The 18784-nt window shown below is 37.9% G+C and overlaps 1 protein-coding gene across 1 annotated transcript in view; it reads left to right on the forward strand.

The window, feature by feature from the left end:
* The first annotated feature begins 2 nt into the window (after positions 1-2).
* Positions 3-18784, forward strand: part of LOC112816250 (butyrophilin subfamily 1 member A1-like) — a 67911-nt gene continuing 49129 nt past the window's right edge. Inside the window, exons 1-3 of the mRNA XM_073887595.1 lie at positions 3-117; positions 11655-12002; positions 18363-18644. Coding sequence (XP_073743696.1) covers positions 3-117; positions 11655-12002; positions 18363-18644 — 745 coding nt within the window. The remainder of the gene's footprint in view (positions 118-11654; positions 12003-18362; positions 18645-18784) is intronic.

An 18784-nucleotide genomic window follows, 5' to 3' on the forward strand; every position in this document is an offset into this window, starting at 1 on the left:
TCATGGGGGGGCAGAAGTCTGACCTTCCGGCCCTGGGACCACCAGCTGGGATGCAGCCTTTACGTGTGGACCTCAGGACGCTTCTTCTCTTGGTTCTGCTTCCTTGTCCAGGTGCATGTGAGTAAGATGGAGGGACAGCTGGGTCTTTTCTTTACCCTGGAAGTTAGCTCAGAAGTCATTTTGCTCCTTAGCTCAGTGCCAGGCCTCTGCTCTTTTCCTATTACCTGGACCTGCAGACCTCAGAATTGTTCACCTTTCAGTCTTTTTTGTTCCCCTGTGTCTTCCTGTGTACCTTTTTTTTTCTATGCCTTTTAGGATAAAATCATATAATTATGCAAAGGTGATTTTTAAACTATAAATAATATAAGAGGAGCGTCTCAAAACACTGTTATTTATTCAGTCCAGTTGATAGAAACACATTTTCTAACCTGAGCCTAAAAAAGAAAAGTCAATTTCCTTCTCTGGGGAATGCCCTCTGCCTACTGCTGTCAGAACCTAGAGTCAGACACTTTGAGATCCCATGGCCATAGTGCACCCATTCAGCTGCATGGCCCTTGCCAGGGTATTGAATATTTTTGGGTTTAATGAATGCCCTTGTGTTCACATAAGTACATTTGAACTGAGACTGAATATCATTTCAGCAAATATAACATGGAAATATTATATTTCCATAACAATGTAAAGAAATTGGTCCAACTGAGAAGACATGCACTTGCCAAACAACAGGTTAGTTGAAAGAAGTATGAAATATTCTATTTAATTTCAAAAGTAAAGACTGAAATATCAACACATTTTGATAGAGAATATACATATTGATTTTAATGAAAGATTCTATTGAACAGTGAGATAAATATACATAATTAGCCAACAATAAAAGGAGATAATATTAAAATCTAAAATTGTATCTCAGTCCACTTCCTCAGAAACATCATCTATTAAGATACAGGAAAGCAATTAATACATTAGAAAGTAAATTTTACTAAATAAATAAATAAATAATTTGTGACAAAGTTAAAAGAAAATGTATCATATGTTGAACGTTGTCTTTTAAAATTAGCTTTATTGAGGGATATTTGATATACACAATGCACATATTTAATATTTACAGTTTTGATTTTGGACATCTGGTGATTTGTTTTCTTGCATAATATGATCAATGAGGTGCATCCACAAGGGGAATACAAGAGTAGCTCAGGAAAACAGTTTATTTTTCTCACATGTTCTGGAGAAACCATCATATTCCATACAGGTGGTTACAAGGATAAAGGAGGAGGAAGTGTCAAGAGAGGGGGTCAGCTAAGCAGTTTGGGAGCCTAAAGAGGGAAAGGCTTATGGGCAATTATGTTTACTGGGATGAAGGTGGGACTCATAAATAAAGGGACAAATAAATTTCTGCATTTAAATATCGCTAGGTCTTCATCTGAAGAGTGCAAGAAGGGAAACTTTGACAAAGTCCAGCCTCATCACTGTGGTGTATGGGATCACCTGGGCAAAGGGCTCCCAGGCATGTTTGTGGACATGTTGAGTTAGCAGGAAAAAATGCAGTATAAAAATATACAATACAAATGAAAATACCTGTTTAACAATCAACAATCAGCACAATCCAGTTAATCAACATATCTGTGCCCTCAATAGGTTGCCTCCTGTTATGCTATTTTAAATTTTTATTATTTTTAAATTATTTATTTAAATTCAGTTTAGCTAACCTACAGCGTATTATTAGTTTCAGGGGTAGAATTTATTGATTCATCAGTTGCATATAACACTCAATGCTCAAGGCACCTGGATGGCTCAGTCGTTAAGCATCTGCCTTCGACTCAGGTCATGACCCCAGGGTCCTGGGATCGAGCCCCACATCGGGCTCCCTGCTCAGTGGGAAGCCTGCTTCTCCCTCTCCCACTCCCCCTGCTTGTGTTCCCTCTGTTGCTGTGTCTCTCTCTGTCAAATAAATAAATAAAATCTTAAAAAAAAACAACAGTGCTCATTATATCAAGTGCCCTCCTTAATGGCCATCATCCACTTGCCTCATCCCCCCACCTGCCTCCCCTCCAGCAACCCTACAGTTAAGAGTCTCTTATGGTTTCCCTCCCTCTCTGTTTTTATCTTATTTTATTTTTCCTTCCTTTCCCCTATGTTCATCTGTTTTGTTCCTTAAATTCCACATATGAGAGAAATCATATGGTATTTGTCTTTTTCTGACTGACTTACTTTGCTTAGTGTACTACCCTCTAGTTCCATCCACATCATTGCAAATGACAATTTTCATTTTTTTGATGGCTGAGTAATATATATATAACGTAATCTTTATCCACTCATCTGTCAATGGACAGCTGGGCTCTTTCCATAGTTTGGCTATCGTGGACATTGGAGAGCATGTGTCCCTTCAAATCACGGTATTGTATTCTTTGTACACATACCTAATAATGCAGTTGCTGGTTGTAGGGTGACTTTATTTTTAACCTCTTGAGGAAGTTCAATACTCTTGTTCCACAGTGGCTGCAACAGTTTGCATTCCCACCAACATTGTAAGAGGGTTCCACTTTCTCCACATCCTCACCAACACTTGTTTCCTGTTTGTTAATTTTTGCCATTCTGACAGGTGTGAGGCAGTATCTCATATTGGTTTTCATTTGTATTTCCCTGATGTGAGCATTTTTCCATGTTTGTTGCCCACTTGTATGTATTCTTTGGAGAAATGTCAGTTCATGTCTTCTGCCCATTTCTTGACTGAAATTTTGGGGGTTTTTTGTGTTTGTAGTTTGGTAAGTTATTTATAGATTTCAGATACTAGCTCTTTATCTGATATGTCATTGGTGAATATCTTCTCCATTCCATACGTTGCAGTTTAGTTTGTTGATTGATTCCTTCACCATGCAGATGCTTTTTATCTTGATGGAGTGCCAAAAGTTCATTTTTGCTTGTTTCCCTTGCCTTTGGAGATGTGTCTTGAAAGAAGTTGCTGTGGCCGATGTCGAAGAGGTTACTGCCTATGTTCTCCTCTAGGATTTTGATGTATTCCTGTCTCACATTGAGGTCTTTCATCCACTTTGAGTTTATCTTTATGTATGGTGTTAGAGAATGGTTGAGTTTCATTCTTCTGTATGTGGCTGTCCAATTTTCCAGCACCATTAATTGAAGAGACTTTTTTTTCCCCTGTATTGTTTTTCCTGCTTTGTTGAAGATTATTTGACCATAGAGTTGAGGGTCCATATCTGTGTTCTCTATTCTGTTCCATTGGTCTATATGTCTGTTTTTGTGCCAGTACCATGCTGTCTTGGTGATCACAGCCTTGTAATATAGCTTCAAATCAGGTAACATGATGCCCCCAGCTTTTTTTTTTCTTTTTCAACACTTCCTTGGCAATTCGGAGTCTTTTCTGGTTCCATACAAATTTTAGGATTATTTGATCCAGCACTTTGAAAAATGCCTTTGGTATTTTGATCGGGTTGGTGTTGAAGATATAAATTGCTTTGAGCAGCATAGACATTTTAACAATGTTTATTCTCCTGAACCATGAGCATGGAATGTTTTTTCCATCTTTTTGGGTCTTCTTCAATTTCTTTCATAACTGTTCTATTGTTCCTAGAGTATACATCCTTTACCTCTTCGGTTAGTTTAATTCCAAGGTATCTTATGATTTTTGGTGCTATTGTAAATGGATTCAATTCCTTAATTTCTCCTTCTACAGTTACAGCGTTTTTGTATAGGAAAACAATTTATTTCTGTGCATTGATTTTGTATCCTGCCCCATTAGTGAATGGGTGTTTGAGTTCTGGTAATTTGGGGGTGGAGTCTTTTGGATTTTCCACATAAAGAATCATGTCATCTGTGAAGAGAGAGAGTTTGACTTTTTCTTGGCCAATTTGAATACCTTTTATTTTTGTTGTTTTTTGTTGTTGTTGTTGTCTAATTGCTGTTGCTAGGACTTCCAATACTATGCTGAACAATACTAGTGAGAATGGGCATCCTTGACATGTTCCTGATCTTAAGGGAAAGGCTCTCAGCTTTTCCCCATTGAAAATGATATTCACTGTGGGCTTTTCATAGATGGGATTTTATGAAATTGAAGAATGTTCCCTCTATTCCTACACTCTGAAGAGTTTTAATCAGGAAAAGATGCTCTATTTTGTCAAATGCTTTTTCTGCATTAATTGAGAGGACCATATGGTTCCTCTCTCTCTTCTTATTAATGTGTTCTATCACAAAGATTGATTTGTGAATGTTGAACCATGCTTGCATCCCAGAGATAAATCCCACCTGGTTGTGATGGACAATCCTTTAATGTACAGTAGGAACAATAGAACCCTTATGAAAGAAAATGAAGAAAACCCAAAAAGATGGAAAAAACATTCCATGCTCATGGTTCACAAGAATAAACATTGTTAAAATGTCTATGCTGCTCAGAGCAATTTATACTTTCAACACCAACCCGATCAAAATACCAACGGCATTAGCTAGGATCTTGTTGAGAATTTTGCATCCATGTTCATTAGGGATATCGGTCTGAAAATCTCCTTTTTGATGGAGTCTTTGCCTGGTTTTGGTATCAAGGTAATGCTAACCTCATGGAATGAGTCTGGATGCTTTCCTTCTGTTTCTGTTTTTTGAAACAACTTCAGGAGAATACATATTATTTCTTCTTTGAATGTTTGCTAGAATTCCCCAGGGAATCCATCAGATCCTGGACTCTTCTTTTTTGGGGGAGGTTTTTGATCACTGCTTCAATCTCGTTACTGGTTATTTGTCTATTCAGGTTGTTAATTTCTTCCTGTTTCTGTCTTGGTAGTTTATAGGTTTCCAGGAATGCATCCATTTATTCCAGTTTGCTTAATTTATTGGCATATAGTTGTTGATAATAATTTCTGGTAACTATTTCTATTTCTTTGGTGTTATTAGTAGTGATCTCTCCCATTTCCTTCATAATTTTATTAATTTGGGTCCTTTCTCTTTTGTTATGGATAAGTGTAGCCAGTGGTTTATCGATCTTACTAATTCTTTCAAAGAACCAGCTTCTAGTTTTGTTGATGTGTTCTACTGTATTTCTGGATTCTAATTCATTGATCTCTGCTCTAATCTTAATTATTTTCCTTGTCATGCATGGCTTAGGCTTTATTTGTTGTTCTTACTCCAGTTCTTTAAGGTATAAAGATAGTTTATGAAACCGGGATTTTTCTATTTTTTTGAGTGAGGCATGGATGGCTATGTATTTCCCACTTAGGACCTCCTTACAGTATCCCATAGGTTTTTTTTTTTGTTTTTTTTTTTGTTTTTTTTAGATTTTTCTTTATTTATTCATGAGAGACAGAGGGAGAGAGAGAGAGAGAAGCAGAGGGAGAAGCAGGCTCCCAAGGAGCAGGGAGCCCGATGCGGGACTCGATCCCAGAACCCTGGGATCATGACCTGAGCCGAAGGCAGATGCTTAACCATCTGAGCCACCCAGGCGCCCTATCCCATAGGTTTTTGACAAATGTGTTTTCATTCACATTGGCTTCCATGAATTGTTTAAGTTCTTCTTTGATTTCCCACTTGACCCAAACATTCTTGAACAGGATGGTCTTTAGTGCCTAAGTTTTTGAAATTTTTCAAACTTTTTCTTATGATTGAGTTCCAGGTTCAAAGCATTACCGTCTTAGAATATGCAGGGTATCATCTCAGTCTTTTGGTATGAGACCTGATTTGTGACCCAGGATGTGGCCTATTCTGGAGAAAGTTCCATGTGCACTCGAGAAGTATGAGTATTCTTTTGTTTTGGGTGGAATGTTCTGTATATATCTATGAGGTCCATCTGGTCCAGTGTGTCATTCAAAGCTCTTGTTTCTTTGTTGATTTTCTCCTTAGATGATCTGCCTATTGCTGAGAGTGGAGTGTTGAGTTCTCCTACTATTAACGTATTATTATCAATATGTCTCTTTATTTTGGTTAACAGTTGGCTTATGTAGTTGGCTGCACCCATGTTGGGGGCACAGATATTTAAAATTTTTTTATCCTTTTTATGGATAGACCCTTTAAGAATGATATAGTGTCCTTCTCTATCTCTAACTACAGTCTTTAACTTAAAATCTAATTTATCTGATATAAAAATTTCTACCACAGCTTTCTTTTGAGGTCCGCTGTCATGGAAGTTGGATCTTCATTCCTTCACTTTCAGAATGAGTCTCTTGTAGACAACATATGGATGGGTCCTGTCTTTTTATCTAATCTGCAACCCTGTGCCATTTCATGGGAGTATTTAGGAATTCACACTGAGAGTGATTATTGAATGATATGATTTTATTTTCATCATGTTACCTGTGAAGTCCTTTTTTCTATAGATTGTCTTTGTAAATTTCTGTTCTATAGCACTCTTGGGGTCTTTCTCCTTTTATAGAATCCCCCCTTAATATTTCTTGCAGGGGGGCGCCTGGGTGGCTCAGTTGGTTGGGCAACTGCCTTCGGTTCAGGTCATGATCCTGGAGTCCTGGGATCGAGTCCCGCATCGGGCTCCCTGCTCAGTGGGGAGTCTGCTTCTCCCTCTGACCCTCTGACCCTCTTCCCTCTCGTGCTCTCTATCTCTCATTCTCTCTCTCTCAAATAAATAAATAGATAAAATCTTAAAAAAATATTTCTTGCAGGGCCAGCTTAGTGGTCACATATTCTTTTAGTTTCTGCTGGTCCTGGAAGCTCTTTATCTTTCCATCCATTCTGAATGGCAGGCTTGCTGGATAAAGGATTCTTGGCTGCCTGTTCTTCTCATTTATTACCCTGACTATATCATGCCAACCCTTTCTGGCCTGCCAGGTTTCTGTGGATAGGTCTAATGTTATTCTGATTTTCCTCCCTCCATACATAATGAACCTCCTCTCCCTAGCTACTCTAAGGATAGCTTGTTTTTTGGGTTTTTTTTTTTTTGTCTCTAAGATTTGCAAGCTTCACTATTATATGTTATGGTTTGATCTATTTTTTATTGATTTTGCAATTGGTCCTCTCTGCCTCTTGCACATGAATGCTTGTTTCCTTCCCCAGATCAGGGAAGTTTTAAGGGATGATTTGCTCAAATATAATTTCTAGCCCTCTCTCTTTCCACCCTGTCTGGGATCCTGATAATTCAGACATTGTTTCATTTCAAGGCCTCATTAAATTCTCAAAGCCTTTCTTCCCCAGCTATTAGTTGAATTTCTCTCTTTTCCTCAACTTCTTTTCCACCAGCCTGTGTTCTAGGTCACTTATTCTCTCTTCTGCCTCATTGGCCCTAGCTGTTAAAGCATCCAATTTAGACTGCATCTCATTCATAACATTTTTAAGTTTGGCTTTATTAGATCTCATTTCTGCCCTTAGCAATTCTGTATTGTCATCTATGCTTTTTTTCAAGCCTAGCTATTAACTTTATAATTGCCATCCTGAAATCTATCTCTGACATCTTGCTTATATCCATATCGATTAGCTCTGTGGCTGGGAACATTGTCTCTGGTTCCTTTCTTTGTTGTGATTTCCTCCTTCCAGTTATTCTGCCCATGGAAGGACGGGCAAGCCAATGAACCCAATCCAAAATATTAACCACGACTGAAGAAAAATACACCCTAGAAAAAATCAAAAGTAGTTGGAAGCCATAAAAAAAGCACACAAAGCCCAAATGCAACAAAACTGTACATGAAAAAGAAAGAGTGGGGGGAAGAGAGACTATAATCTCACAGGGTGGACAAAGCAGGGTGGCCTGCTTGTTCTTGATTGAGTTTTGGGATTTTTGTTAGAAGACACTACATCCCAAAATTGCAAAGAAAGCAACATTTATATTTATATAGAAATAAATTGAATAGAGAGAAAAAAGGACTAGACTGAATCATACATCTTTAAAATGTAGATGTGAAAAAATAAAAGTTAAAAAGTGACTTAAAAACATAAGCTGGTAAAATAAAGATCTAATTGAAATGGGGAAAAGATAAAGAAAATAATGAAAAATTTTAAATTGAAGGATAAATGAGTCATGAGGGAACACCTGTAGCTCAGTGTATTATTTTCTCCTGGTGCTGGAGTGTTACAATCTCCTGGGATCCATAAGCTTGTCATTCACCTGTTCTTCCAGTGTGTTTTCTGGGGGGAGGTGGTGAGGGTTGCTGTGCTGTTTTTCAGGTATCTTTGCCTGGAAGGAGTTGCTTCACCCCTTGTCAGGGAGATGAGCTTAATGTATGCTGGCCCCTTGTGTGGCCTTTGTTCCCTGGTGCTTTCTGTGCTCTTCAGAGGGATAGAGCAAAAATGGCCATGACTGGATCTCCAACCCAGAGCTGCAAGATCTGGGTCCCCCCTCTTCAATAAACTCGATGGGTCAAACTGTCTCCACTTCTGGGTGCACCAAGCTCCCCAGAAACTCATGGGTCAGGCTAACTGCAATTCTCCTGGTGGGATTCCCAGGACTCATGAGTGTCTCTGTGCTTTATGTCTTCGGGACTGAAGGTTTGTGGGCTCACGTGCAGAACCCACTCTGCAGCTCCCAGGTCATGGCTGGGTGTCACCTTTACTGTCCTTTCCAGGGGCACTGACACCCTGAGAGCTTTTGCCCAGTCTTGGGCACAATTGTTTTGTCCCCACCAGGGGATGCTACCTGGCCTGCACATTCTAGTCATTTGCCAGGTGCTCAGGCAAAGAGCAATCTCCCTACCAACCTGGCTCGTGGTTTATGGCAACCAAAGCTGAGAATCTTTCCTGGGATCCCTGACCATAACCAGTTTCCCTGATTCACTGTTTGGGCACTCTAACAGTTCAGGCACCACGGTACTTTCCATATCTCCTAGGGATTTTGTCTGAGTCAGAAGAGATTCCTGAGACTACAGGGACCCACCTAGAATTCTGCCTTTTCCATCCCCTGCACCCCTTTCAGAAAGGGATATCTCTCACTGGAACATATTTCTAAGGGTTCCAATTTTGCTCTTCAGTTGTTATATCACTTTCCAGTCGCCAGCTCATGGAGGCTCCCTCCCGTCTCCATTTTTCTTCCAATATTTTCCTGCAGACTCATGACTCCCCACCTCCTACATTGCAAAAAGCAGTCATTTTTTCTGCTTGTAGAGTTCCACATATATTTTTTACATCTCAGGCTAAACTTGTGGGTGTTCAGAATGGTTTGATAGATATCCAGCTAAATTCGAAGGACCAGATGAAGGGTGGTCCCCTACTCTTCCACGATTTTGCCTCCCTCCCCCCTTGATAGCATTCCTAATCACATTTTTGGATACCTCTACTCAACCTAGGATAACAAAACAAAAATAAATAAATAAATAGCACTGAGTGTTATACGCAACTAATGAATCATTGAACACTACATCAAAAACTAATGCTGTACTATATGTTGGCTAACTGAACATAATATAAATCAAACAATCAATCAATAAATTAGACCACACTATATTTGCACAGAAAAGGAAACAACCAACACAACAAAGAGGCAGCCTATTGAATTGAAGAAGATATTCTTAAATGACATATCCAATAACAGATCCAAATACATACAAATATAAGGAAAAAACTCATGCTAGTCAAATTCATAGGAAAAAAGTAGGAATCAAAAATGTGCAGAGAACCTGGATAGACATTTTTCCAAAGAAGACATACAGGTGGCCTACAGCACATGAAAAAGAAGTTTCACTATCAAGGAAATGCAAATCAAAACCATCATGACATACCTCCTCAGACCTGTCAGAATAGGTAGTTCTTAGTCATTTTCAGGAAAGCTGACAATGGATTCCTACATTGTCAGCGGGGTTGGACTAGATGCCCCCAAAAAAACAAAGAATGACGAGTGTGGGTGAGGATGTGGAGTAAAGGAAATCCTTATGCACTGTAGGTAGAAATGCAAATTGTTTCATATACTAGGGAAAATAGTATGGATGTTTCTGAAAAAAAAATGAACTACCATATGATTCAATGGTCGATTTTAAGTATTAGAAAACAAAAACACTAATTTGAAAAGACATATGCTTTATAAATTAATTGCAGCATTTTTTTTCACATTTGCCAGGATATGGAAAAAAAACTAATTTGTGAATAGGTAAATAGATAAAGAAAGAAGTTACACACACACACACACACACACAAGAATAATAGTCATAAGAAAGAATAAAATCTTGCCATTTGTGAAAACAGGAATGGACTTATTGTGTTAAAAGATATAAGGGAGACAGAAAAACACCAATACCATATAATTTCACTCTTATGTGGAATCTAAAAACAAAACAAAAGAACAAATGCCCCAGAAAGAGAATCATAGATACAGAGAACAAACTGATTGTTTGCCATCAGTCAGAGAATGAGTGTATGGATGAGAAATTAAGGGGATTAAGAGATACCATCTTCCAGTTATAAAATAAAACAAGGGGACATAATATACAACATAGGGAATATAGTCAATAATATTTTAACAACATTGTATGGTGATGGTAACTAGACATTTTGGTGAAAATTTCTTAATGTATCACTTTGGTGTACATCTGAAATTAATACAATATGATATGCCAGTTATTCTACAATAAAAAAGAAATGAATTGTTTATGAATAATAAGCACCAAACAAGACTGCAATACCCATTGTAAGCAATCTGCTAATGAAACTGATCATGTAACACTCAGTGATATTGCAAGAGAGAAAGAAATCTCACCCATTGTTCCAGCCAAGCTGGTTCAATCCATTACATGCATGTCTCAAAATATACAATAAAAAACTTGTCCTTAAGTAAAAGAATTTGACAGTACTTTTTGCTAAACATCATTTTAATTTCTTCTAGCAGTTGGGGGGCCTATCTGTGTTAGTTCATTGCTTCTATCCAAAAGAAAAAAAAATGGAACTTTCCTGGCACGTATGACAAGTGACAGAGACAGGAGTGCTATCATTTTTGCTGTTTCCATTTCAAACTAATAGCCATAGATCCTTAAGAAAGAAATATTTGAATGTCAATACTAGAACAAAAGATTATGTAGCCCTTTAAAGGATTTAAACCAGGCAAAATTTGTTTTTTTAAAAGATTTGTATTTATCCTATGGTTGCTTTTTATGCCTATACTATTGTGATACTCTGGAAAATTTATGTTGTATACATGATCTTACACTTATTTTCTAAAATGGGAAATATATAAATAGTATTGTATTTTTTCTTAACACAAAAACTTCATTTTTAAAAGTTTCAAATTATATTTCATAATAAGTTATATAATATTAAGTAATAAATGTTTTAAAGCAAGGAAATATTTGGTTGTTGCTATTAGAATTCTTGGTTTGTGTCTTCATCATTAAGTATTTAGGGGGGAATTTACCATTCACTCAATTCATTCATTACTGACTCAATAATTAATTATTGACTGACTCAATATTCTCATCCATTAAATGAGAATAATATTTTATAACATGCATATAAGGCATAAAGAATGAGATTTATATAATTTGAATTCCAATCATAGGCAAAGGGAAAAGCCAATTAAATTTTTGTTAATATCATATGACTGTAGCACATTGGCATCATGTCTTCTACTATCTCTTACACAGTGTTTTTGTGTATCCTTATTTTAGATCTGTTCATTAAATGGCTGCAGCTCACTGAGTCAATTAGCCTGGGCTACTTGTTTACCGATCAGTTGGTCACAATCATGCCTGTCAGTCTCAGTGATGATTCCATTGTTTAAAAATTACTTCCAGGGCAATTCCATGTGATAGGACCAAGAGCACCAGTCATTGCCTTGGTTGGGGAAGAGGCTGTGTTGTCCTGCCAGCTGAACCCATCAATGGATGCTCAGAACATGGAAGTGAGATGGTACCGGACTGATCCTTTTGGCCTGGTGCATCGTTATGGTACTTCCTGGAATAAAATAGAGGAGCAGAAGCCAGAGTACCAAGGGAGGACAGAGTTCTTGAAGGAGAATATTACCAAAGGGCATGTTGCCCTAAGGATCCATCGCATCCAACCTTCAGATGGAGGGGAGTATGTATGTTTCTTTGAAAGCTCCACATACTATAATGATGCAACATTCCAAGTGCTGGTCACAGGTGAGTCTCTGCAGTGAAAACTCTTACACAAATTGTATTATTATTTTTTTTCCATCAGGAGTCTAAAATATCTGTGTATATGGATACAGGTGGCTAAATCAATACAAACACTATGATGTAATGCTTAGAAAGTTAAATATGTAAAACTGATTAATCAATCCGTCCCAACATTCTTTGGCTGTAGTAAAAATATATTTGCATCTTTTCTCTGCCAACATCACTACTTTGAAGGAAAGAAAGAAGAGGGGTTATAGTAGGTACTATCTCAGAAGAGTCCCAGGAATGTATCTTAGTCTCTATTCAGAAACACAGAAGGAACTAAACAGAGGCAGAAAGAATCTCACCAGCCTGCTAATAGGCTCGGTTTTCTGCACCTTGCTGCTGCCCACTCTGGCAATAGTCCAGTCAAATGTGGTGTAGCTGACTCTCAGTATAACATCCTTGTTTGTTCAGATCCCTGCATCATTTTCCCCTTAGATCTCACTCCCTCTCAGATATTTTCCACAAACAAAACAAAACAACAACAAACAAACAAAAAACTATACTGCCAGAATGAAAGGTAAGGATCCTAATTCAAACACACACTGAGACTAAATCAGCATTTTCTCTATAAACTTTGTAAGGCCTTAGACTGAGTTCAGATGATGAGTTTCTGTATCACCTCCTTTATAATGGACATTAAGAGAAACTAACCCAATCCATCAGATGGAGCCAGTAATATTGACCTTCCTCCCAAAGGCAGGAAAATCTTCTCCTCCAGAACTCCGTAGCCTGTTTGCAAATGTTCCTGCCTCCTGTTTAGTGACAATTCTGCATATGTTCTAAGTAATCCTTTATCCACATTTATATAATAAATTATGGGTACTATATAATTCTTCATAAAATAAAGGCAGCTGTTGCGAAGAAACTTGCTTGCAAGACTTAAACACTTTTTTGAGTCAAAGTTTTTGTTGCCAGACACTTTGATCTACACATCCCCTAATAGTATTTCTGCTGAGTCAAGGAGAAAATAGTTACCTCTTTCTGAGATTCGTTCCTGGGTTTAGAGAAATCTGCATCTTTCTTTAAATTTTATTTATTTATTAGAGAGAGAGATAGTGACAGAGAACACAAATGGGGAGGAGAGGGAGAAGCAGTTTCCCCTGAACAGGAAGCCCAATGCAGGGTTGGATCCCAGGACCCTGAGATCATGACCTGAGCTGAAGGCAGATGCTTATCCAACTGAACCACCCAGATGTCCCAGAAAATCTGCATCTTTAGGCAAGCATACTGGAGTTCCTCACTGCAGGTCTCTGCCGTATGCAAGCAAACGTCACTCCCACTGGAGGCATTTAACCAGGCACTAACAGGGATGAATGAGAAATTAGGTTCATCCATTCACTGAGATATACCTTTAGAGCAGGGATCATTCACTCTACTGTGGTAACTTCTGAAGCAATCCAAGTGTTGGACATCCACTTCTGGAAGTCCTACAGACATTTCCTAAACCTTGGGTAAGCTCTTATCAAGGACTTTGAATTTGAGAACCGTTGCTACTGTTGCTTCTTCAATGAACAACATGTCATTTTTCAGGGTCATCTCAATTTTATCTCAGACTTACTTGTTCTTTGTACAGTTATCCTATCACTAAATAGAAAACAACTTTCCACTATTCTTCTATTTTACCCCAATTTCCTTAGAAGAATGCATTTCCTATCTTGAAGCTATTGCCACTAAACTCTGACATTGATTTTCTGCATGAGTTTGTTATCAGCTCCAACAATAGTTATTTGATACACTTCTAGAATCTACTTTACAATCCCTATATCTTGTAGATAAGGTTATCTGATACATCCTTAATTTTTCCAAATCATAAATGCAAGGGAAGTTGTATTGGTTACCCAAAGACAATTTTTTAAATTTATTTTTTATTATTTTTAAAGATTTTATATATTTATTTATTTGTGAGAGAGAGAGAGAGAGAGAAACAGCATGAGAGGGTAGAGGGTCAGAGGGAGAAGCAGGCTCCCCACTGAGCTGGGAGCCGGATGTGGGACTCAGTCCCAGGACTCCGAGATCATGACCTGAGCTGAAGAGAGTCGCTCAACCAACTGAGCCACCCAGGCACCCGACAATTTTTTTTTTAAATAAAATGAAGATAAAGCCTATGGTGATCTTCTTAATTTGCACTGTTGACATATATTACATCAATAGCCATAAATTCCACCCACTTTTTTACTATGCCCATAATTTCCCACAACATCCAAAGAAATTTGGTTCATGCTTTCATGTTCCCTGTGGGCAAAAGAAACATCTGGATTTTATATTCCAACTAAGTACAATATTTGCAGATGCAACCATTCACAGTGTATCCATGGGATGCAATCCAAATTAATGAGAAGAGATGTATTTTCAAATTCTTAGGAAATTGTATCTCCCTCTGGCCTAAAAAATTATAAGCTTGTATATAAATATTGACATAATAAGTGATCACAAATATGTTCTGAAGAATCCAGATGGTTAAAAGAAAAAGACTTCTGTGCTCCCTAAATATAGGGGGGTTGTACTTTAAATGTTTTCCAAGTGGGCTGTTTTTTGCTACAATTTTTTGATTATGTGGGAGCCATCTCATTTTGTACCTACTAACCTTAGTCATTATAAATCAGGAACATAAAGTCCTATGCTGATTTAATGCTCTCACCTCCTCCAGGTGAATTATTTATGACCTTGTGTTTTTCTTCCTGGGTAGGATTCACTTGTGTCCAACACCTATACCCAATAAAAAGTAGTGTCAATGTGTGGCATTAAAAGTTTTCATCTCTTCCAGACTCTTCCCGAGTCCTTGATATTCTCTAGCTGGAGACCTTAGGTTTTCTTCTGATTCCCTTAGTTACTGTAATTTCTGGGGTGCCTGGGTGGCTCAGTCAGTTAAGTGTCTGCCTTTGGCTCAGGTTATGATCCCAGGGTCCTGGGACAGAGTCCTGCATCAGCGTCCTTGCTCAGTGGGGAGACTGCTTCTTCTCTCCTCCCCAATTGTGCTCTCTGTCACTATCTCTTCTCTCTTTCTGCAATAAATAAATAAAATCTTAAAAAAAATTGCTGTTATTTCTGGCATGAATTTCTTTAATCCATTTCTCCCTTCTGGAAGAGTGATATTTGCCCCAGGATGAGTAACCAGTTTCTGATAAAGATGCAGTCTCTGCAGACAGGTCCACAGTTGTACACCGTCTCCTAAAGAAAATATTCTTCGATATCTTCAGTCAAAACAAAACCAACTCTTTCCCTGTGCTATTTAAATATCCAGGGGAGTGTGGGTAATATAATTTCTGTGAAACCCAGAACCTCAGTAAACACCAACATTAAATTCTACTTAAAATCAATTGCCCTCTACTATCTAACTAATTTGACACTTGCAGGATGCAGGTAAGCAAATCAATCAATTAATAACTATTTGGGCAACCACAAGTATAGCCTGCAAACACACCAAAATATTTTCTAAAAGATAAGAAATAAATATGAAGGTCTGATACTAGGTGGCATAATCAGATAGTCTCATAAGGATGGACACTATAGATTTTCTCTCCCTGCCCTGGCCATAAGACAATGAAAATTCAAGACACTTAAATGGTTGAAGAATGTATTCAGGTCAGCCTGTGCTATGTCAGAAACCAACCAGGCCTCAAGTATGCCAGTTTGAAATCCACAATAATAGGACAACCATCGTGACCTGGTTTCTTCTCCTGCTGGCAAACTTTTCTCCACTTTTACCCCTCAGTTTTGACTTGATAATGCAATTAGGTCATTAATAGCTAACACCACACTTGGAATACATGTTTTAAACCTCTGAAATTATCCATACACCCCACTCCTAATTCCCACCCTATTATTAATTGATGCTGTATCCAGAGGTTGTGTTTTCCCTTAACCCACACATTTAATAAGGTAAATAGGCTGGCATAATTTGAAGTACAACATCACTCCTCTTTCTCCAGAAAAATCAGATACTAATTCAATATTTATTGTGTTTCTACAAAAAGCTGATAAATATAATTTTGTCTTTAGAAAATACCCACCCATAATACCATTTCCCTTCAACTCTTAGAAGGTAGTCTGAATACGTGAAATGCAATGGGATGGCCTTTCATATTGTAAGATCCCAGCCAAAAACAAAACAAAACAAAACAAAATAAAAAACACCGTCTTTTCTTTGTATCCTTTATTGATTAACTCTTTAAGATGAATACTATTTATTTATTTATTTACTTACTTACTTACTTGTTTATTACAGCCCAGTAAGCAGTTTATATGAAGCAATCATTATACCAATCATATGACTTGAGACACTTTTTATCCTTGTTTTACAAAAAGGGGATTGGAGGCCGAAAGTGATTGGGTCATTAGTTACACTGGGTCACTGATGCCAGCCAGTACAAATACAACCTTTGACTCCAGAGCTTATCCTCACAACCATGATGCTCTACTGATTCTCAGAGCTATTGTATTCTGAGAATACCATTTATCATTACCAACACTGGAGGGACCAACGAGGTCATCACTGGTGTGGCATGCTATTTACTGCCTCCTCTGGTGTTTGTCAGGGTCTGGCCATCCATGCAACATCAGATGACATTAGATGATTTCCTTTCACCAACCTAATAGAAGGACTGCCATAACAAATTACGACAAATGGGATGGCCTAAAAACAACAGAAATATATCTTCTCACCGTTCTAGAAGCCAGAGTCCACACTCAAGTTGTCATCAAGATTATGGTCTCAGGGAAACATCTGATGAGAGTGTTTCCTTGCCTCTTCTAGCTTCTGGTAGCCCCAGGCATGCCTTAGCTTGTGCTGGGATCTCTCCGTCCTCTGCTTCCATCTTCACAGAGCCAATTTCCCTCTGTCTCTATGTCCAAATTTCTTTCTGTTCATATAGACCACATTCCCTTTGGATTAGGACCCACCTTAATCCAGTATATTTTCCACTTTACTAATTACATGTAGAAAATGGTATCCAAATAAGGGCACAGATATTGAAGGTTAGGACTTGAACATATCTTTTCAGAAGATATAATTCAAACCAAAACAAGGATAATTTGATCCCTGTAATTTGATCTTTTTGTTGTTTTTGTTATAGATTGTATTAGTTACTGTACATAATACTGTGTGGAATGCTGCATACTATTCACTGAACTTCCAAAGACAGTTGCTTAAACCAGAGCTTCTTTCCTCTGAGTTGAAGGCAGAAGGGAGCACAGAACTGAAAGAATGGCTAGACACTATCAGGTTCACACATTTCTTATCTTGATGCTTTGCTATATCCACATAATCCACTTTTGAAGATGACTTACAGACACTCTGTGTGCTCCAGCCCTTGAGAAGAGAGAAAGAGTGAAGGTAAAGGTGACCTCCTTCCTTTGAGGGAAATATTCTAGAAGGCATGTACATCATTTTCATTTCAAACACTTCCACCAGCATATCAAAGCCACTCCTAATTGTAAGGGGGATTCAAACAAGCCCTCTTAGCCTGGGCTGGCATATCCACAGTTAAAACTTATATTGTTCCCCAAAGTTCCCCATTGTACCATCCAAAATGGTAGCTACTAGGCACATGTTACATTGAAATGTAAACTTAGTTGAAATAAATTTAATTGATTAAAATATGAATTTCAGTTCCTAACAATATTCAGGTGCTCAGTAGTCACCCATAACTAGTTATTTGGAGTACATTGATGTTGGTAGCATTCCCAAAATTATAAGAAGTTCTTATGTAAAATAACATCTTGGGGCACCTGGGTGGCTCAGGTGTTTAAGTGTCTGACTTTGGCTCAAGTCATGATCTCATGGTCCTGGGAAGGAGCCCTACATCAAGCTCCCCGCTCAGTGGGAAATCTGCTTGTACCACTCCCTCTGCCCCTCCTCCTGCTTGTGTTCTTTGTCTCTCTCTGTCTCAAATAAATAAATAAAATCTTTTTTAAAAAGTACTTCTTTAGATTTAGGGATTAAAAGATATTTGAGGAATGACTAACAATTTGTCACAGATAACCACTAACTGATATGTGCCTTTTACTTTAGAGGCTGCAAATAAGTTGATAAAGTGTTCTTCTACCCAAATTTATGAATTATCAGGTAAAATAATCAGTAATGTTTCAAAGGCGATAGAGGAAAAAGAAACCAATACAGACATGCTTGGCATATGGACACTTCTTAAATGTTGATACAGCTGATTTGTTTTCTCCAAAATTCTTTGTGACTAGTTATTTTTCTAACCCCCACTTTTATAAATAAGAAAACTGAGTTTCCTAAGAAACTAATTAAAATGTAAAATGGCAACAAAACTCTTGGTGAAGTATAATTTCTCTGTCTCTCTTTGGCTATTCTAGTCTCAGGTATGGTTCCTCATTTTCTCATTGAGCCTGGAAATAGGCAGGAAATTAAGTTAACCTGCACATCCATGGGGTGGTATCCAGAGCCTGAGCTGCAATGGAGGGACCATCAAGGACTGCACTTGACGCCAGCCTCTGAGACAAAAACAATAGAAGAAAGTGGACTGTTTCGTGTGGAATCATCTCTCACAGTGGACAAAAGTTCAACAGCAAAAGTGTCCTGTGTTGTAAGGAACCTAATACTCAATGTGGAGAAGGAAGTGCATGTTTCTTTGGCAGGTCAGTTCCCTCCAAAGTCTGTATCTTGAGTTTTCCCTGCTAATTGAGAAGATATTACTGACAAAGACCTATGACTGACAGACCTAGAATGTTCTAGTTTATCCATTTGTAACTCTTAATGTGGGGAACTTGTAAAAATT

Source organism: Callorhinus ursinus, unplaced genomic scaffold, assembly GCF_003265705.2.
Source record: "Callorhinus ursinus isolate GAN/ISIS: 27379988/994484 unplaced genomic scaffold, GSC_fseal_2.0 scaffold81, whole genome shotgun sequence".
Classification (NCBI taxonomy): Eukaryota; Metazoa; Chordata; class Mammalia; order Carnivora; family Otariidae; genus Callorhinus; species Callorhinus ursinus.